This window comes from Bacillus rossius, chromosome 10 (assembly GCF_032445375.1).
Source record: "Bacillus rossius redtenbacheri isolate Brsri chromosome 10, Brsri_v3, whole genome shotgun sequence".
Classification (NCBI taxonomy): domain Eukaryota; kingdom Metazoa; phylum Arthropoda; class Insecta; order Phasmatodea; family Bacillidae; genus Bacillus; species Bacillus rossius.
In genome coordinates this window covers 13,994,585-14,017,758 of record NC_086337.1, presented here as the reverse complement: position 1 = coordinate 14,017,758, position 23,174 = coordinate 13,994,585, and the positions used below count along the sequence as shown (strand labels likewise).

The following is a 23,174-nucleotide window of genomic DNA, read 5'->3' as shown; positions in this document are numbered from 1 at the left end:
TTTGACGTGACGTCTAATAAATCGATGAACGCCGGCTGCACGCACGAAAAAGTGTCCCGTAACGCACATTGTTCCGTTACGCTGTGTCCCGTTACGCTCATTGTACGCTTGCGCCGCATCTATCTCTCTTCCACTCGATTGGAACAACTATCGATTTGACTTTTTCGAGGCACATTAAACTTGAAACACTCCCATTCGTTTCCTACTTTTCCTATCATCGTCCTAAAATTGATTCAATTTTATTCATAACAGTATGCAGTCATTTCATCAATGTTTTGTTATGACGCTGTCATGTTAAACTATCGTCCGTAAACCGACTTTACAGACAACCATTTTTTTATTTATTTAATTATGTATTTTTTTGGGTTACTTAATTCGAATCTGATGTTTGCTAACAAACTTTCGTGATGCAACGTTGAAAAAAAAAATGAAATGAAAAAACAAATTTCATTTTTTTTTATTTGCCTTCAACTCTAAAACTATCAACTTTTATGAAACGGTATTTCTATTGAAAATGAAAGAACATAAAATTTCTTACAAAGTTCGCCCTTTAGGTTTTTTCCCCCCACCGTTGAACCATTCAGACTCAAGCGCTAGTGGAAAAATGGCATATTTTGGCTGTCTCTGAGAAACGCACTTTATCCACTCCAAAACGTTAATTTATTATTAAAATGTTTCAAAGAAAATCCTCCCAGTTCTCGGCACGTACCTTATTTAGATCGTATGTGTGGTTATTTTTTTCAAAAATTACATAGTTTTCAAGTTATTTAATGAAATCCAAAATTGTACATATTCAGTTACAAAAAGTTAGATAAACTGAAACTATTTTTAAAAATTATTATATATTATTATATAACATGAGACTGTATATTACATTATTTTATGAGCAAAATTGTTTGAGCCGTTGTCGTTTAGAGGGTCCTGGCTGAGTTTCGGGTTTTTCTGTCGTCAGCGTCTGGACTTGTTTATCTGTAAAATGAAAAGAAACAGACTTTTACTACATATTATGGTACAGCGGTCATGGCACACAAGTTTTCACAGCTTGAGCACTTGCTTGAGTGACCTGCAGATCCAACAACAAATGACATTTTACAGCCATTATATGTATAACACTACGCGAAAATGTTATTACTTACCCGTATTTTAACAGAAATCATAGAGATACTGTGTTAAATGTACATAAATTGTCCTTAACTGAGAGTGATGCCGATAAAATTGGAAAAAATAAATAAAAATTAGGTGTGAGACCCCACATTAAAGACTTTTTTATTTTACACTTATCATGGTAGCTGTCTTGCATTTTGTGTTTCGTCACAAATCGAGCATAAAGTTGTTATAAGCAACAAAAAAAAAGCCATAATTTTTTTTTCATTGTTGCGTCACGAAATTTTGTTAGCAAACCTTATATTCGGATTCAGCACAAAAAAAAAACATAATATTGAATTGAAATCAAAACTACCCCAAAACTTTCCCGCTGGCGTCCTTTTGAGCACAAATTGGCTTTACGTATTTAAGACCGCGCTGTCGATAGTGCGCGGTAAACAACACACAATTTTATTTTTAAATGTTTTTTTTTTTTTTTTTTTACTTGACGGTAAATTTCGCAGCGATTTATTACTTTCATATTTTTGGATGAAACTGCTGAAAGTTCTTGGAATCCGTTGTCGCAAAAAAAAAATAAAAAAAAATAACTTCAAACTTCGCGGGATGCATTCGTTCCAAACGTGTGTTCTCACATTGCTCTATCGAGAAATCTTCCAGCTGAATACCTACTAATCGACTCAAGGCGTATAATTCGACTTTCCTACACAGTTTCCAATTAAAAAAAAAGAAATGGTCTTTGCTGAAAGTCGCATATCACACGCTTCGTTACAAATAACTGCACGCCCGCTCTCTGGCTTGTGCGGAGAGACGACTGGGTACTTGGTTCTTGTGCCGCTGTCGCCCTTAGCGTCCAATCCAAGTGAACAAGCCCCTTCAAAGTACATTATGCATTGTGGAATCACGGTCTTCTTTCTTTACGTGTTATAACACCAACATTTTACGAACAAGCAATTACATCACTAACATTCTGCTTCAGTATTCAAGAGATAACCCTTACTTTCTTTTCGTCTGTTAATTTTAAGAACCTATAGGTATGTGTTGTGAAGGCATCTGCGAACCTATTTATAGGTATTCCGCGTGAGATGCTCCAGTCGTTGCAGTTGCCAAGTTAGCCACAAGAGCGCTCCACCGTTCAGTCCATAGCAACAGTCTATGTGGGGAAAAAAAACAACAACAAAACAAACATAAAGTTTCCTTGGTTAGAATTCCGTTTAAAAACTATAAAAAATGTTTAACAGATTTACTAACGAGTTGTTACTCATTATTTGTCCTTCCTTAAAAATTGCAATCTGAACAACATTTCTTACATTAAACTTAAATTTTTTAACCGTTTGTTAAACAAAATTTTTTTTTTGTGAAATTTAATGAGTTTAATTTATTTTCACAATTTTAATTTTTGAACATTTAAAATGATTAATTGATATTGGCAAATTTTTTTTTCTCAATCTTACTCTGAAGATTGAAAATGAGATTTACTGAGAAGAAATCTAGGGCTCCTTCGAACTGTGTAATCTGATTTGTTGTAGTCTCAGTATGTCTGGAGAAACACAGACAGTGAAATATCTCCTAAAGGAAATATTTTTTCAAAACTTAAATTTGAAGACTTTTTATTTATTTTTCATAATTTTATAACTTGCACTGTGCTCAAGAATAATACTTGCACTATGCTCAATAATATTACTTGCACTGTGCTCAAGAATAATACTTGCGTTATGTTTAAGGGTTTCTTAGTTTCAAAGGTTTTTAGGCCATAACAATTATTTGATTTTCATAATTTGGATTCTTTAGAGTAAAGTGTAAATATAGTGGAATGTCTGTAGCAGTAATGGATGCTACAAATAGTTAATCATATAAATATACTGGCGTATAGTTTTGTATATAATTTTGGGAAAGTCAACAACTGTAATAATATTATCAATTAGACCTTATAATATGGTCTTATTAAATTTGTTAATTCCTGAGCCCTGCCTTGACGAAAGCAAAGTTTCAATATTAAATGTTATAAATTTGTAATGGCATAACCCTTTTGAAACCAACGTGGCGTATTCCTGTTCCTATCTACACCGTCAAAAAGGCTCACCTTAAAAATACTATGAACGCTGGTTAGAAATTACCCAGGGTTCTTCGTCAATTTGCGTTTATCTTCGTAAATTAACAGGTATTGTTTTCACTTTCCTTGAATATGAATCCACAGCAATAACTTGGAATACTACAAAACCATTCAACATTAAGAACACCCCTCTACTTTGCACTTGCGTGTTTACGGTTTTTTTTTCTGTTTACAACGGAACTCAGAAATTGGAAGTCAGAATCCGGAGTAGTTTTTACTTAAGATTCAGTTATCTGAAGTTACGAATAATTCCTCGTTTATTCCAGGTAAATTTTCCGTTGAATAGTTTGTAAAATCAACGTAATTTCTAACAATGTATCTCCCTTAAGTTTAATTTGCATATCGATTAGGTCTTGTGTGATTTGATGTGGAAAAAGCCCACGTCTTACCTGGTGTCTGATCTGGAGACAGCCTGATGTCGCGTATTGCTGGTACGGCAGAATACGAAACAATACGCGCTGTGCGTCTCGCTGATTGGCTGTAGGCCAGCGGTCGTCTTATTTTGTGTCGACAGCAGGGAGGAAGATATTTATTTTTAAGCAGAGTGCTGTCTCGTGCATCCAAGGAAGCAGTCCATGTGTAAAAGCCTGGTGCTTGTTCAGACCTGTTAGGATAACACAACAGATCTTGTTTCTTTGTTTGTTTGGGCTAATTTCCGCGCTGCCCTACATCTTCGAGACAGCTACGTATATATAGGAGTCGGGCGTGATACAACACACACTCGGTAGAATAACTGATATGCTGTTGTGTTTATGACTATAGAGGAGTTATTTCAAATCATGACACATCGTGTAACCAAAGAATCGACTGAACAATCCAAAGAGTTTATTTAACTTATGACGTCATGTTTTTATTCTGAGTTACAAACTTTCTGCGGTAAATGATTTGGCAACTACTGTTTGTTTAATGTATGATTTTTGCAAACTACTTTCGAATATTTTTACGACCTTCGTTGAACTAACTACTATTCAGGAATTTGTTGTTTTATCTCAATAGTTTCTGATATTTTTACAAAAATTCATTTTTTAATTTGATTACCATAATGCATTATTTCTTATTTATTTCTTATTCATTTCCTGTTGTTATTTTTATAGTGCAGTGGATTTAATACATCTCATACTTACACATATCTTAGTGTTACGACCATTGTTAAGCTATGTACTATATGAAGAAACGCGACTGAAATGTAGACAATAAATTTATCGTTTTATCATCAGTAAAATGCGCTTAGAAATGAGAAATTTAAAACACAACTCAAAAATTTTAAAACTAAATATATGAAATCAAAATAATCTAGACACGGTTTTAAAAGAAATGATAACGAACGAAACATTTAACTGCCAGTAACATATTTATACATTGTAGTTATTATTTGATATTAAATCTTTAAAAGATGTAAAGTAAAGTTTTTTTCCTTCAATTTTTTAAAAGGAGGTTCGTATCCACGGAAAAAATTACAAATTAAATACTTTTTCATTAACACTTGAAACTCATTAATCGCTATCCAAGGTAGGCAACGTGCGATGCTGGCGTGTTGAACTTGTTGCTTGCTGAGCTGCAGGCGAGGTGGCAGTTGTCAGGCAGGAAGCTGTCCCGCTCAGAGGGTGACATAGCTGTTTGGGTCATGCACGAGTGTCAGCACACGCCATCTAGCACCTGAGCCACACGGAGGCCTGCATCGAGGTGCGGGGAAGACGAACCTCCCACCTCATCACAGCTACGACCTCACCTGCCGGAACCCCTGCAGTCGCACGAGATGTCAGTCACAGAATACAGAGAGTTCGCATCTCTGGCCAGTCATCCTGGTTATTTGGTGGGATTCAAGTTCTCGTTTGCAGGAAGATTCTGAAATGTTTCTTTTTCCAAATGCCATAGCCGATTTCCTTTCCTTACATCCCAGTTTGGTTTCCTTGAGCTCATCAGACTCCCGTGCCTCCCCCCCCCCCCCTCCAGCACACGGGACGTAACAGTCAGTCCAACTGAAGCTGAGTAAGTTGTGTTCTACGTTATTTAAATTATTTACTCAACGGGGAATTTTGATTTAATACCTTTTCCTGGACATGCCCCATTGCAGTTTTGCACTGTTTGTCATGGGAACAATTGAAGAACGCAAGATAAGAAAAAAATAACAAAGAACAAGCTTAAATCAGCTGTGTCAAACAGATAAACACAACGATGAACCAAACCAGGTATTATGGACGACACAACGAAGAGCACAGACAAACACATTCAAACTTAAATATCAGACAGCCAAGAATTCCGTCCAAGGAATTTAGTCTTGAAATAAATAATAGCAGCACAGACTAACACAGTGGGCTAACAACGACGAGACAGTTCCAACAATAACAGTAAATGCAGGCAGACAACAAAACCTGGGCAACGCAGCAAATATGCCGAACACAACGATTAAGATAAACCCATATTATGGACAACACAACGACGAAAACACCAACGAACTCAGTAGGTTTCGTATGGCAAACCAGTTGCGACGTTTCGGGAACCGGCATCTGTGTCTGTCTTCAGGCACAGACAGACAGTAAGCTGTGTTGGACGAGCCTAGGCTGGAATAGTCGGGGACGGCTGCTGTGTGTGCAGCTGTAACTGGAACAGCAGCTACCAGAGTGCCGTCCCTAGCGGCAGCACGACAGTGCTCGAGGTGTCTCCAGGGAGATGTGCTCAGCCTGGGACGGGTGGCCGACAGTTGTCGCGTCTGTGCAGGACTGCAGTTGGCTGTAACAACGGCGTGGATGTCGCGCCGTGGCTTGAGAAGGGCAGAAGGGGCGTGGCTATTCCCGTGAGCGGGCGGCGGGGGTGGAGGCTGCCAGCCGCCCCCGGGCCCGCGGCCCCTCGCGGCAATTACCGGCGCCGGTGGGGCGTGAGGACTGTCTCCGCTGCGCCGCCAGCGGCCGGCGTATTTCCGTACCGAGACTCCGCCCCGGAGTGCTGCGCTGTGCGAGCTGCCCTAGGCACGGCCACGGCTACGGCCACAGCCACGGCCACAACCACAGTCACGACCACGGCCACAGTCACAATCACCGCCAAGGCCAAGGCCACAGCCAAGGCCACGTCCACCGCCACCGCAACAACCACAGCCACAGCCACGGCCACAGCCACGGCCACGGCCACAGCCACGGCCACGACCACGGCCACGGCCACGGCTACGGTCACGGCCACGGTCACAGTCACGACCACGGCCAAAGCCACAGCCACGGCTACGGTCACGGACACGTTCACAGCCACAGTCACGACCACAGCCACAGCCAAGGCCACAGCCACGGCCACAGCCACAGCCACAGCCAAGGCCACGGTCACAGCCACGGCCACGGTCACAGCCACAGCCACAGCCACGGCCATGGCCACGTCCACAGCCACGGCCACGGTTCTAGCCACAGCCACGGCTCGGCATCACGTGCCATACAGCGCCTACGTGTTGTCCGATCTCGTCTCATTTCCCAGAGCCAGTCAACTACATATCTGAACTGGTTGAAATTAACCGGAAAGTTGTAAAACTTCTGTATTTATGCAATAGTCTCATACAGTTTTCATCCGTGAATAAATATAATTTGAATTATGAGTGCTCTTGGCTAATCTCACAGCGAATACACTCTTTAAGTACATATTAATATTAAAACTCACTAATTCACCAGTCGTAAAAACTTGTTAGCAGAGCTGTCAGGCTTTTCGCTCGTTCAAGCCACTGACTTAAGGTTGTAACTTATAGGTTTGAGCACGTAGTTGTAAGTGAAGTATTTATAGTATCAAGCTCTGAAATCTGTTTAATTTTTCCACAGAAATAAAAATAATAAAGGCTTTAGTAATTATTGTCATATTATGCCTTTTAGGACCCCACCCTGTCTCGCGGTCAGCTCATGTATGCAAGTAACTCTGCCCGCGTCGACGTTAATTTGACAAGTGGCATTGATTATACGCAGTAAGCCACGCATTTTAAACGATATACACATAAATAACAATTTAAGCTGAAACAAATGTTTGTAGGTTTCCTCTCCTTTTCCCCTTCGGCCACGGACTGGTGTCGGCAGCTTTTAAATATCACTTTATAATCCGAGCTGTTGTTACATTGTGTAAGTGATCGCTAGTAGCCAGATAGTACATTCCCTCTGGCAGACATACGCACTAACACTATAAGTAGTAACAAAATGTAAAGTGTGGATTTATAACACGGAGAGAGGTTTGTGAGTACAACATTGCAGTTACCCTCACATTACACTAGTTTTTTGGTAATATAATCGCGCCTCTGCCTATTTTTCGAGTTTGAGAAACTATTTATATTTTTGACAGTCCTAACTAATCCCTTTCTACGTTGGAAGGAAGATTCCACTCGTGGCTTGGCCGACTGCCTAGACGTCAGGCGCGATACGTGAACCATCAAGGAAGTTGGAAGCCCGCGTTATTTCGTTGTGGACAGTATGTGCTAGTTGTTGATAAAAATAACTGCACTCCTCGTTGGTCGTTGGCGTTTCACTTATTAGTTTTGCTAACGAGTGCGGCCTACAGAATAAAACTGATGTCTTCGGGCTTTCCTGTGTTTTGGTCTGTGCCACGTGGTGCGCTAGTATGTATGCTACATCGGTCATGAATGCCCTTCTGCATCATTAGCTGGACCAACCCTTGCATAGGATATGGAAACGGCAAAGGTTTTTCTGGCCGGAAATAATTTGTTTCTTTTTTTTTATTTTATATTAAAGAGAACTTTTTTTTACAGCCGATGGAGTAATATCATAATTACAGGGTAACGGAAGAGAGATGGTAACGGAGTTAAAGTAGTATATAAAGAGTATAGCTCAATGGCGCGTGGTAAGAAAAAGGTATTCAATTGAAACATATTTACAACCAATTATAGATGTCAGCAGCAGCGCGTGAATTCATATACGTTCCAATACTTTTGTAAACGTGTACATAATATCTCATACTTTCACATACATAAGTTTGCATACATTTTTTGTATACATAAGTTTGCATACGTTCGCATACGTTGCATACTTTTGCGTTGCATATGTTAGCATACTTTTGCTTTGCATAAGTTGCACATGTTCGCATACTGTTGCACATTTTCGCCTACTGTTGCATATGTTCGCATACTACCGCATACTCGTTCGTACTTTTGCATACGTTCGCATACTACTGCACACGTTTGCATACTACTGCACACGTTTGCATACTACTGCATACGTTTGCATACTACTGCATACATTTATACTACTGCATACTCGTTCATACTTATGTTCATACTGTTACTTATATTCGCATACTTTTACATATGTTTCGCATACTATTGCATAGTATCGCATACTATCGCATACTATCGCATAATATTACATAATATCGCATACTATTGCATACTATCGCATACTATTGCATACTATCGCATACTATTAAATACTATTTAATATTATTTGTGCATACTATTGTATTATTACATACTATTGTATATTATTACATATTTTGCATACTATTGTATTGCATAATTTCATACTATTATATTATTGAATAATTATGCATTATTGCAAACTATTGCATTATTGAATAATATTGCGTTATTGAATAATATTGCGTTATTGAATAATATTGCGTTATTGCATACTATTCCATATGACTGCATACTATTCCATACGACTTTAATAATAATAATTTATTTCCAATTTTTTACACTTTGTTAACAATATTCACTTAATTAACCAGGAAATTTAGCACTCACGAAAGCAAGCTTGTATGTGAGTGCATCTAGTCACTTTAAATTACATGCGGTATTTTGACGATTGTAAACATTTGTAAATGTATAATAACTGAGAAATAAATATATAAAATATAACCTAAGAAACTTTACAATAGTTATATAAAGATGAAATTTAAAGGAAACAATTTATTACAAATCAATATTATGTTTAAACAAATAAAGTATAAATTATAACATTGTTACATGAATAAATGAAAATATAATTAAATAAAAATTAGTATTCAAGTAAAGTACAGGTACAAAGTTATAACAACATATAATGCTTACTTAAATACTAAATCCATATCTTCATCAGTTAAATTATCTAGCCAAATATTAACACATCTTTTTATTTGAAAATAATTTTTAGTTTTCAGTTTTCCAGGAAGAATAACAACAATTTTTGGAAGCAAAAATTATAAAGATCTCCGAGATATCTTTTATGAAATAGAGGGATTGGTAAATTTATGTTCTGTCTATGCCGTGTAGGATAGCTATGGTCTATATTATTTAACTGATCGCAGTATCGTTCTTACTGACAGTCAGCACTGCGCCACCTGCCCAAAGCTGAACGTGTGAACGCAGCACAACCAAGCACCCACTGCAGTGTGCTCCAGACTAGTTGCGTCCAGCTCTGAACTGCGCCCGGTTCGTAGCCTGCTCCCCGCCAAGCGCTTGAACGGGAACAGCGAGCGGGATAACGGGGAAGCTGAATTGTTGCCCCTTGGAAGGGCAACACTTCAGGAGTTTTCTGGGAATGGTTTGTTTGTACAGCAACTGGAAGGGCAGCCCATCCAATTTCTGAAAACATGTTTCTTTAAGTGTTTAAATAATCCTGAAAGCAAAAATTCTAAAGATCTCTGAGATAATGTTTTATGAAATAGAGGGATTTGTAAATTTATATTCTGTCTATGCCGTGGATAGTTACGATCTATATAATTTAACTGATTATCCCTTTGATACATATTAATTATTGCAGCTCTAATAAACAATCTTTTAATATCAAATACATTTAATAGTTTAAAAAGTTCCTTGATTGGTACATGTGTTTTTTTTAATTACTCGTATAATAAGTTTTTGAATTGTTATAAGTGGCTTAATTGATCTTTTGCTCATCCCTCCCCAAGCCAGAATGACATACTGCATAACAAACTGAAAAATAGCAAAGTAAACCATTCTCATACCTTCAATAGATAATATTGATCTTAGTTCAACGAATTTATACACCATTTTTCTAATCTTGTTCGTAAGATAAGAAACATGTTTATCCCATTTTGAAAAGAGTCGAGCACTATACCTAAGTACTTTATATCCTGTACTCTTTCTATGACACTGCATACTATTCCATACTACTGCATACTATTTCATACTACTGCATACTATTTCATACTGCTGTATACTATTCCATACTATTGCATATTATTGGATATGTTTCGTACGTTCGCATTTGTTCGCAAACTTTTTAACCTTCTTAATCTTTATTCCATAAGATTGCATACATTTTAACACCTTTGTATACCTTCGCATATTACTTCATACATTTGCAAACATTTGCAAACTTTTGCAATCGTTTTCATACGTTCGCATACGTCTGCATACTCTCACAACTCGTAATTGAACTGTCACAATTTGTATAGACATTTTCAACACGATGTTTCATATTTTAGCTATCATGACCCATTTATTCATTCTTGAATTTCAGTGAAGATATAAACAGACACTTGTAAATAAAGTTTATTTTCAACGCATTATTACGTGTGTTTCAAATATTAGAGCACCCTCAAAATATTCCATTCCTCTTATCTGTAAAGTATCACTTCCAGTGGTTGTGGTGGCTATTTACCCATGTTTTTTTTTTTTTTAAATATATTAACCTTAAAAGTGATAGGAATGCAAATTATTGAATTTATATATATATATATATATATATATATATATAACAACAGTTTTGCATTAAGTTTTTATTTAATTTAAAAATCATCCCCAATTTATTTTTATTTTGTTTTTGTTTTAATGGTTATTGCTATTATTAATAATTATAGCTTTGTTCCATTTGAAGTATTGTTTAAAATGTGGTCACAGTATTTTACTACTTTCTGTCAAGTCAAGACTATTCATATTTAAAATACAATGTTGATTGCATTAGCCTATATGATCATGAGCTTTCCACATAAAATATTATATTTTATAACCTTTGGTTTCGATCTCGATTCTCCAGACTTTCTGCACACTTATCGGTAGATATTGAATGGCAGCAGTGCATGTAAAAATTTTAACATAACATAGCGATATGTCATTTTTATAAAAAAAAAGTGTTAGGGTGATAGAATTCTCAGATCTCTCACCTCCCAGTAAGCCGGCCTGAGTTCGATAACGGGAGGTGTCGAATCCAGATCGTTAGGTAGTGGGAAACACGACGGAAGCTGTCCAAAATCGGTGCGGTATTTCTGGGTACACGAGTTCCCCCACCAAATGTATTCCATGCCTGCTCCATTGACATCGCTCAAACCTTCTACATGTATAATAAGTCTGATGTCAGTAAGGCGTTAAACGTCGATATACTCACTTATTCACGTGAGGTGAATTTCGAGCGCGAGTGTGGATTGTTTATTCGTAGGTTCCGCATTATGCCCTGAGGCTACATGCGACATTACCTCCCAAGTTATAGCGGTCCTCGGAACCACTGGGTGCCGAATGAAATGGAACCGCGCGAGGTTGTTGATTCTCATGCTACACTCGTTAGCAAACACGGCCGTCGAGGAATGCGAGTTGTGAAGACCGCTGGTGGGACACGGTCAGTTGCAAACACTTGTCGCACACTCGTGACTGTCCCCACGAGGCACGGAGACAGCAGATAGCCTGTGCAGCTGTGAGAACACCAAGACTGCCACCGCAGTGGGGCCCTGGGCCCTTGTGTCCCTGGGACCCTCCACTCGGACAGTCCCTGGTGTACCCCTGAGCTGTTGCCGGAATGCAGGACGGAATGCCACACGCGAGCCGCCCGCCGGCAGATAAAAGGCCCGCTCCGCGTCTCGGACAGGTTTTGGCGGCCAGTGCTCTGTTATTTTAGGCCCTGAAGCAGGCGGGCGCCTGGACCACGCGCCGCGTCCAGCTGCTTTCTGAGCAGCCGCGCTGTTCACTGCTGCCCCGCCTGCCGTGTCGGCTCTCCGGCGGTCGAGAAGTGTCTTCAACACTCAGCCGTCGCAACATAGCGCCTGGCACAATCAGTACAACATCTGAAATTTAATAAATGCCTATAACTTTTACTAATAGCGAATAAAATGCAACCGATATCTGGTGATAAAATTTGAAACGAAACGTAAAATTCAATGTGTGCGTATTGAAACATCCGTAAGAAATGCAATAAAACAAACGCAATGACCACCGATACTTGGGTCGAAATCAAGACTAAACAATTTTCTGAAATTATAGTTTCTACATTTAACTACTGGATGTATTTGAAGTATGTTTTCGCAACAGAACCTATCACGTGTTCTTTCACTATTATCTCATGAGTTATAGCTTTGCAAAGTAAATTTTAACAATCACAGTTGTAAGATATCTCGAGAGCTTGGCACGTCTTGGTTCTTTGCATGAATATTTCATCGTATGAATCCAGCTTAGCTTGGACATATTAGCTATTGCCGTGTTCTTGCTTGAAAACGACACCCACAGAGTTGACAGATGTTGCTGGTCCGCTGCCAAGACTACTGCGCGGACAGAACCTCCTAGTTATTAAAGCAACGCGGCAGTGTTTTGGTTTTAACGCTTAGTTTGTGTTGTATTTTTGATAGGCCTACTATTCACACAGTGTGATTTAAATTCCCTATAAGAACTAAAATTAACACACGTAAAAGAGTTCACTTCAGTGTGATAGTTACGTGTTTTTGAAATAAATAAGTTACGATTTCATAAGCCGCCGCAAAAAGCACTGCTAATAATTGCTGGATTTTCGCCACCTGAAACAAGAAAACTATTTAATTTATGATAAAACGTAATGTAGGCACAGTACCGTTTCACAATTCCGTATTATTTCAGCAAATGTTGCGTTTCGAACCCGCATGAAGGCATATCGTTTTATCCGAAAATTATACCAACATGAACCGTTCTAATCTCTGGCCCGCATTCGCGCAGACCCTGCGTGATATTGACGTCACAGTACGACACATTAGCATGGGCTAGACCCAGTTACGTCACAGATGATGTATGTGGAGTGGAGAGCTCTAACCGTGTGCCATCGATATCTTGTGTTTTCACCGGCGTTAAAGGTGGCATGTCGGTGGCCAAAGTGCAGAGCTCCAGGTGTTCACTCGCTATTTGCAAACCGCTCAAAATTTATTTTATCTATACAAGTTTTGTTCCATGTTTTCGTATTTAACATGTGTTGTTTGGACAGTGAAAAAGGTTAAAATTAAAAACGGACATTTTTAGCCTTGGAAAGCATTACATACAGTATTTTAAATGGTATAGGAAAATGCAGGGAGCCTCTATCTTTAAGGGTCACCGCTTGAAGTCCCATAAATGCGTGTAATCGACGCGAAGACTGCACGCTAGCTCAGCGCCTGGCGCGTAGAGGCGAGGAGGCGTGTGTAGCACGAGCCAGTGTCGCCCTTAGTAGCGCCCTCGCGTGTTCAGAGCTCGTGCGTCCAGCCTTTAGAGGCGCCGTCTCTGCGAGATGCTTTGCGTGTTTAAATACACATCTTCACTAGACGGACTTGCTGATACAGAACATACCATTTTCAGACTTAGAAACAAACTTTGCGTCCATTACAGTCCTGCTCACTCAAAAACTTTAATTCTTGCTGATATCATGTGATTGAGATAATTATTTGCTTGATCCTGATATGTTGTCAGTTTGAACATGTGTGGTAATAATTAAATGTAATTTCTCGCCACTTTTGACAGGAATGACAATTCCAAAAATCCTCATATTTTCTAGATTTCTCTTTAAGAATTTTTTTAAGCTATAGAAACTTTTTAACCGTGATAATTAACACACCCGCTTTTATGACGAAACGGTTAAAATTTTTTATGATTTTACAATTTAAAACGTCACATACAAAACCATGTTTTATTTGGAATTGTAACCTAGAACTTTTCGTGCCAGACAATTGCTTTCGTGTGCATAATAATAATCTACTGGCGAAAGTCTACGAAAATTGATTATGCTCAGAATTTGTTTCACTTTCCACCAATGAAACTAATGGATGGGCGCACAAAGTCTAGTAGTTGCACAAACAGTCAATCGTTTGTTAATGAATCAGTGTTTGATTTAAGTGAGTGCCTTTTACGATGTTTTGGCTCAATGACAGAATATTTTTTTCCCGGGAGGGCATTTAAAAAAAATATAAATTTTGTTTACAAAAAGGCCAACAAGGGGTTTAGACAGTTACATAATAATTCTCAACCTGCATCACTGCCTGTGTGGTCTGTAGTTGGAGGTGTTGTAACAGCCTCCTTGCACGACCCAAAATAACATTCAGATAGTTCAGCTACAACTGCATATAGTATTTAACGTGCTGGATTGATTGAAACTGCTCCTTTCGAGCCACAGGGAAATGAATACGCCGTTTCAATGCATCTTGGAGGTGTTAGAGGAGGAGCTACAGAGAGAGGCTAGGGAAATCCATCCCAGCATCACTGCCACCAATTCCCCCTTAACCATTCAACTAACCTGTGGTTTAGTCATAAGAAACACCATCATGAGAGTATCACAATGCGCTTCAACAACGTCTGTCACATCTCTGGGACCTCTCAGCCACCTTAAGAGCCTGTAACAGCATTCTCCGAGATATCGCATGTTTTTGTATCACTTCGCCCGGAGGTTGTGTATCCCTATATCCCCCCTCCAAGCTCGTGCGGGGTTTCTGCTGGAATGCAGACGAGGTCACGCTGGGGCTCCTCCGCGCCTGAGAGCGGCAGTGCAGGTCGCTGACGGCGAGTGTCGGTGTTGCAGTGTTCTCCAAGGGCCAGTGCGAGACGGGCTGCTACCGCTTCCTGGCCAAGAACGGCGGCTACGTGTGGGTGCTGACCCAGGCCACGCTCATCTACGGCAGCAAGGGTCACAAGCCCAACAGCGTGGTCTGCGTCAACTTCGTCATCAGGTAAGGTCCCCTTTCTCACTCTGCCGGCTGCTGGCCCCCGCTCACCAGGGGAAAACTGCGCGATTTAAAAAAAAACTACTCAAGATATCAGCGTAGGGTCTGTTTACGGAAATCATCTAAGAATACGCTGGGGACGGATGAGTAGGTTTGTTTCCGTATTTCGTTTCCAAACTGTATTGCATGGCTTCAACGCGTGTACTCAGGCCACGAAACACCGGGTAAAGATTCTTGAAAGCACTCACGGGACTTTCTTTACACATTTATCTTCATATATTCGTCATATAATGTCATGGTTGCCGCGTGCATGACGCACCTGTCATCCCGCCTCGCCATGACCAGGCGGGCTCCTTAACCAGTCGTCAATTGTAGGTTTTGGTCTAATTACAAATGTCCTATCGCAACATTTAATGAACTTTCCTCGCCGGTGAAGCTTGCCGACAGTCTCGACCCCTCCAAGCCTGTCTCGCGGATTACAACTGGCCGTTCCGCCGCCGAGCTCCTTCGAGCGCAGCAGGGCTTCTCCCAGAGATGGTGGAGCACATGCAGGTGGAGCACAAGTTCCCATTCTAAACGAGGGGGGTTTCAGTGTACTGCAGTACCAACATGGCGGCCATTTGTTTACAAACGTATCAGCTCTGCCTGTATTGGAGGTTATACTAGAGAAAAAATTTCAACTCATATCATTGCATGTGTATTATAAAGGTTCGTTTTGGACTTCTAGTAGATATAAACATATTAACCAGTAATATTTTGATATAATTCTCTTCAGAACAGCTTAACTGCAGTCGTTAATAGAAACCGAATAGAACAGTACATACAAATATAAACAAACGTTCGCCATATTGTAAAGTGAAAATCAGAAAAGAAGTGGGGGGGAAAAAGGCTTTACGTCGGACGGCTAATGCTCCAGCTATATCTTTCCTCTTGAACCATGGACCGAAGTTTGGGTTGGTGGCTGCTCGCTGTTCTAGTTCCAGCGAAGGCTGTGCGTGTTGCCTCGAGGCAGTCGCAGCCACGACAGGAGGGCGAGTCTTAGCTAATCCATTACCCGCCATGTCGATACTGCTCGTTCTTATTATTGCAGCGTTGCTCTGTTTGGGAGAGCGAGCGAAGGTAGGGTTTCATGTGCTTAGTAGCCTACCTACTGCTAGGCGGCGAGATTATCATCATCATCATCGACGAACCACCTCGTATCCGACTAGTTGGGACACATGCTCCATTTTTTAGAAGTTTTTGAAGAATTCTCCGTGAAATTACAGAGAAGTGCTGATGTAAAATTCTCGATGAATTTACGAAATTTTCGTATATTTCGAAATCACTAATAAATATACATTAATAATTTTGAATGACTTCGATTTAAATATATTCAACAAATTTAGCAGCATGTCACTCTAATTTAGAAAGTAGTGGAATTTTCTGTATGTCCGTTAGATTTTTTTAAAATTTCTGTTTGTATTTAATTGTGTTTTGATTTTATCGTTAATGACATCTCCTATATTGTTTTGCGTATTTTATTAGATCAAATGTTTTCTTCGGCATTCCCCCATTTACCCAGTTCTTTTGAGCCTATTTATTTATGGATTATTTTCTAATAGTCAATTTTGAGCATCGTAAACACTGTGATAACATTTACACAATATTTCAATCGAAATAACTCTTATGTGGTATCACATGAAGTAGGGCGATAATTTTTCGACACAAAAAAAATGTAAACCATGTATTTACACGTTTGTGCTGTCTTGTGACAACATATTCAGTTACTGTAAATGTATATGCCCGCATTTCCAGGCATGAAATGCACTTAAACCTGTTTTAAGTAAACATTTACACAAGAAAATGATAAACCGTTTTTTTTTTCAAGAACATGGTATAAATTTAAGACTAGTGTTTAATAAACATTTGAAAACTTTCGAGATTGTATTGTTTTGAAGTCTCAAAAAAACTTCATATTATCGTCAATTATCATCAATTACTCTGTCATATCTTAAAAATGTTACTATGGAACCTTTGATAAATTTGTTTGTATCGCTTCACGACATTCTGCTACAATCAAAACTCTATCCTTTTACAAAATTGATATAACGTCATTTATTTGGACGGAGTATTAACAAAATGCACGGTCTCGTGTCTGGCGCTGTGTGCTGTTCATTTTACGTTTTCTTCCACGCAACCTAAACATACCGAGAAGTGTCGCAGTGTGCATGTACAAAATGAAGAAGCGACAGAAGACCCGCCTGCCTGGGCACCCGCATAGTGTGAAGAGCTTCAGAACAACTGCTCAAGATATCCGAGTGATGCCTGTGTAAGAAAAAACATTTAAAAGTACGCTCAAGGCGCGTGAGTAGATCGTTTTACGTATTTTGTTTCCAAATTGTATTTTTAGGAGAGTGCAAATGACTTAAACGTGCATTTTAAGAATAATGTTTGGGCATTATTAAACACCAAGTTATTTTCATCGATCCGCCATGTATTGTGACCGCTCTGATAGAATAGTTGCTTTATTTATAGGATGAGAGGACTGCGCGCAAGTTCAGAGCCTTGCGCTTAGAGGCGATACCGCGCTAGAAACACCAGCGAGCGTCGTACTTATCATCTCTGACTAGGCGGGTCGCCATATGCCATGCAGATTTCCACAAACCGCTCAAGATTTCGTGGAAGTGTATGATGACGAAAAGCACTCAAGAAACATAAAAATTTTGGTTCCGTGGTTTTGATTTACCATGTACTATTTTGAACAGCGAAAAAGGCTGAAACGGTCGTTTGACGGGTACTTTTAGGTATGAAATATTCTAAACACAGTATGGTAAGTTGTATAGGGAAGTGCAGGAAGACGTTATCTTAAATATCATGGCTTAAAGTTGTAGGGCGTCGGCTTGAAAGTCCCACAGGGGCGCGTTACCGCTGCAAAGCCTGCAAGCTAGTTCGGTGCCTGGATCTCGGTCGCTTCTAGCGCTCAAAGCTCTGAGCTGTGGCGCGCAGTCTTCTGGTCGTGCGGGCAGCTGTGAGGTTATAGCGGTGGCCATAACTTTATTTGACGGGGAAATGAAGATAAAGATGTGGTGCAAATACTCTCCGGCGCTTTTGAGAATCTCTACCGGGATTTTCCAACCTAAAATTTGTTCTTGATAGGCGTGTTTTAGTTATTTACACTCGCCTAAAAATATATTCAAAATGAAATCCGGAAATAAAACAACTCATTCACCCTCAGAGTATTTTTGAATTCTTTCGTAAACAGACAGGCACCACTCGGATATCTCTAGAAGTTCAGGAATTAGAAGTTTCCAGAACATTTCCAGATGGAAAATGTACTTGGAAATGTACCTACGCCTGTAGGCTATGCTGAAAGGGATTTTTTTTTTTATTGTATGGGTTGTCACGACTTCGTCTCGTTCATTTTCAGCTGTGTTCTTCTGTTCTGGCGGTGTCGGTAATGCTGCCAGAAGTCGTTACTCTGCAGTCTGGAGCGTCGTGCTCTAAATGTTTAGCTCCATTTATCTTCTACCCTTGCCTTTCTCGGGGTGACAAGTCAAATGGGTGCGAGGACTTTCCTTTCCCCCTCCCACTTCCACACAGAACACACGCCGAATTTTAACTCGGCAAGTTATGCGGGAGAGAGATGTATCTATTCTGTTCTCTTTTAGTTTCCTGTTTCAGTACCTGCATGCTTTGTGCTTATTCTTTCGTGTTAAACTTGTCATGTGCTCATTCACTGGCTCCTCAAATAGAACCCCGCTTCGAGCCGAGCTTCTGGGGGGGGGGGGGGGGGGGCTGAGGGTCGCGGACCCCGAGTTACACCCCGGCGGGGTTAAACCCACTGTACTCGTTAGCTGGAAACGTGGCGGACGTTGCCATGATTCATTGTATTTTTTTAGGTACCCCTGTTTTTGCCATAAATAATCCTGCCAATCGTCCTTTCTCAGCTTATAGTGTCTCCCGTGATCCTGAGGTCGAGGAGATGTTATTCCATAGTTTATTCCGCACGTTATGTATTGCCGGTATTCATTCACTTGGTTGATGCCATGCGCATTATATCTCGAAGGTATATGTGTTTTCTTTCGCCTGAAAATAGTTTCAGTTGAACGTGAAAATTAATTTGGGGTGTGGTTGAGATTTTAATCAAGTGTAAGTTTGTTTGCGAATGGGTATATAGTTTTTTTTTTAAGTTCACTGCAGTGCAGGAATATAAATTTATTATAATTATTCATTGTGTGTAGGTTTTTTTTAAAGAAAAAACAACAATATGTAATAACAAAAAAGATGACGCAGAATATGTAACTGAAGCTGGTTATAAATTTCTAGTTTTTAATTTTCTGCAATATTTTATTAGAGTGATTGGACAAAAAAAAATACATAGAACGAAGGTTTGTTCTAAAATAAAAAACCTTCGTTCAATGATTAATAACGCACTCGAGGATAAAGAAGTTTTTTATTGTATATAATTTAAAACTACTACTGTTGTTTACTGCTACTTGAAAAAATTACCACACACCTTATGACGTTCAAAACGTTTTGAAATACTTTCTTGAAATAAATCTGCCGCCTGGGAATGAAGCCACTCCGTAACAGCTTGAGGGCATTGTTCCGGGCGCGGCGGTGTGACGCAAGCCACTGCTTCGTGGAGCCTGAAAGGCAAGGGCGCCCATACCCGGGGGCAGGGGGGGGGCCGTGGCCCCCCCCTAGCTTTCAGAAAAGGAAAAATATATAGTGTAGTCAGGTGTTTTACTTTAAAGAAAATTATTTAAATTCGGTATTATGTAGAAATGTTTCAACACGAAGATATTATTGTATATCGTTTTTTACACGTCTACTTCATTTTTAATGTTAGTTCAAGCATTAGTTTCTGCTGCTGCGATATAAGGTGTTGTGAACAGGGAGAAAACGCTGTTCAAGCGCAACGCCCATGGCGAGTCATTCCCCTTCGTAATCCCGCCCAAGCTCACGCGATAACACAACACAACAGATTTAGACAAGTCAGAGTTAGACGACGCGACAGTTGACATGTACTTGTAGACGGCGAAATGTTTTGCTACTTTTTCGTCATAATAATGTGAATGTTCACAAATAACATCTCAAAACAGAGATTTTTCAATAGTCTTTAGGTCTACATTTTTATGCATCTGGTATAGATTTAGTTTAGTGTATTCAGTCAGTATAAATAACTTAAGTGTAAATAAATCAGTGAAAAGTGTAAAGATAAAAACGATTGTTATTATGTAGTGTTTCTTAGTTTTCCTCATTCGTCACATCCGCTCAAAATATTCACAATTTTTAAGGTAAGCTAACACCTTTAAAGTTACTCAAATAAGAATTATTTTTCAGAAAAGTCTACAACGTAAAATTTATTTTGGAATTTTGAATTTAGAGGAAAACCACTTTTTCCCTTCAAAAGTGTTTAAAGGAATAAGGATTCCGCTACCTTCAGTAGACTCGGAAGCAATTTACACTGGAATCTCGATTTTACGTACGCTCACGGTCGTTTGGATTGCATTCGTAAAATCGTTATCTTCATAAAATTTTAAACACCCCATCCCGTGAAGATAGATGTTATAATTTATTGAACGGAATATATATAATATTAAATGGTAAAAACAATGACTGCCGTCTGCCCTCTGCCCTCCCCTGCGTTCCCTTATTTTTTTTAACATTCCACAACTTGCCTCATTGCACGAGTGATATAAAAGTGACATCACAGCGACTAAACACAGTTGCACCACGCATTGCATCATGTTAACTTTTGTGTGGTGACAGTAGGTTGTCCGACATGCCTTTCTTGGATATCTTTCCTTTTCGTAAGACGCGTGCTACTAAAATAAATTTATATTTGAGTTTGCAAACTTGTCCACTCCTTGCCAGAGACGACTGAACACAGACGAGACTATCCAGGGTAGGGTTGATGAGCTGGAAGAATTCCCTGCCTTGCATTTTTATGGACTTTACCTTATCATATTTATCAGTTAATCTTTAACAGATCGGCTTGAAAAATATTAATGAACGCACTTTTAGTAACATAATCGAGGAGAACAAGCACACAGTTCAGTGTACACCTGTACTGTTTCATAAAAGTGATCATAGGTAGGGATTGGAAAAATTCGCGGTTTCAATGACCACTAGGATAGACTCCACGATTCTCTATGTACTCGGGCAAATATCACCTGGCTATTGGCTACCGACTCGGGACACCTGTTTATTGCGATTCTTATGATTCGATACTTCTTTTGTTGAGTGTTTGCCATTGGCTCAGAGTCCTTCAGGTAAATTGCGGTCCAATCACTGACGCAGCATTAAGCTAAACGAGTTTGGATTCCAGCCTGTCTCGAAAGGAATCCGCGAATTTTTACGGTCTCTAATCATAGGCTTATTTGGTGAAGAAAAACGCTGCTCTGTAACGACAGACATTCATTAAAAACACAGTACATTTTAGTGCGAGCATCCCTTGAATTTGTGATAGCCATAGGGAATTATTTGTTTGTATAGTAAGTTAAAAAATGCTTAGTTAAAAAACCGCTCGTCACGTCTACTTGCTGCGTCACTTATACCATTTTTGAGCGTTTTTTACTGGCAAACCGATGCAGCGAAGGTAATGAATGCGACACATGTCAAGATAATGCCTAATGGCATGGGTTGCTGGATATTAGCGGAAAGGAGAGGAAGTAGCTACTCAATATCGTTTCTTTCTCTCACGCTTCACAAGGTTTCAAGCTCAGTTGCTATGCTCACGAGCTGGAAATGTTGGAATGGGTAAGGAATGTTGAGTATAGTTCATTTGCGGTAAAATAAATATTTTTACGGCCTTGACATAATTTTTCAATCGAAGAAATTTCGAACTATGCGACAAATAGTGTACCTAGTCCATTTTTTCTTTTCGATTTTGAGTTTGATGACGCAATAACGTATACAATATTCACTAACGGTAAATGGATGTTGTATTAGCTTAAAAATATGAATACGCTGTGCATTAAAATTAATATTTTTATATGTTTTCATAGTGTCTATTAATTTTTTATTAAATAAATTTTGGTGTCAAATTTTCCGAATTTTAGATGGTTCCTGAAAAATGTATTCGTAAAATCGCGGCTTCGTTGAGTCCGGGCTCCGTAAAATCAGGCTATCTAGGCTGTAGCCTATGGGCCCGCACCACAAATGGGGGCCCGCACCACACGACACGAAAAAAAAAAAATATACTGTGACGTGGATCTTCTTATATCCTTAAAATACGCGTCGACATAGTGTCCAGTTGTTTTGTGTGGATTAATTGCGCTGAACTAAACTCTTCTGTGGAAAGCTGACATGAGTTATGTCAGCATTTAGAAATTTTCGATTATTTTCATTGGTTTTGTTGTCACTTAATTCCTTAACCTCTAAATACTGTTTGGTTAAATTGTCTAGTTAAATAATAAACTAATTTTTTCTGCGCTTTTCTATCACTAAATAAACTTATAGTCCTCGACAACTGAATCCATCTGTGCTAATTCTAAATGATAAGCAATTATGATTCATATCGAAACATAGTAATATTCATTTAATTGTGAAACAATTATTGACTATAATTATAAGCGTAGTACAGGTGTTACATTTAAAAACAACTGTTTTCTGACTGTGATAACATATTTAAATCGTTTCTCTCCCAAAGTTGAATCTTTTGACCAACACGTTTTAAACTTTATAATTATTTTAATTTAATTTGTACGCGATATTTATTTATGGGCAAAGAGAGCAATTAGTTGAAGAACTGCATTCTTAATATCCGTGTACCCAAGACGCGGTAAAAGTATAAGGACTGTATTCCTGCATTTTTGTTGCTAAAAATTCATTTGTTTCAATAAAATAGTTAATAATTAATTAATAAAGTAGCTAATATAGATTTTTTTATGGCAAATGAGTACTGTGGTCTAGTATTTTAGTAACTGGACAAAAAATTTTAATAGGGTCAGAACTGGAACTATTTTATGGCTAGTAACAAGCCGCAGTTAAGTCCTCCAAAATATTAAAAATACTTCATACCCCTAAGGGGTCGTCCATTAATCACGTGATGTTTTTTTTTAAGCAAATTTTTAACCCCCCCTCACCCTTAGTGATTTGTGGCGAGGTTTTAGACTACCCCCCCCCCCCCTCACAATAAATC

At 39.2% G+C, this 23,174-nt stretch overlaps 1 protein-coding gene across 2 annotated transcripts in view; it reads left to right on the top strand.

The window, feature by feature from the left end:
- Positions 1-23,174, top strand: part of LOC134535793 (hypoxia-inducible factor 1-alpha) — a 554,432-nt gene that overhangs the window by 372,012 nt on the left and 159,246 nt on the right. For both annotated transcript variants that reach the window (XM_063375069.1, XM_063375070.1), the window contains exon 7: positions 14,905-15,052. In XM_063375069.1, the coding sequence (XP_063231139.1) occupies positions 14,905-15,052 (148 nt within the window). The remainder of the gene's footprint in view (positions 1-14,904; positions 15,053-23,174) is intronic.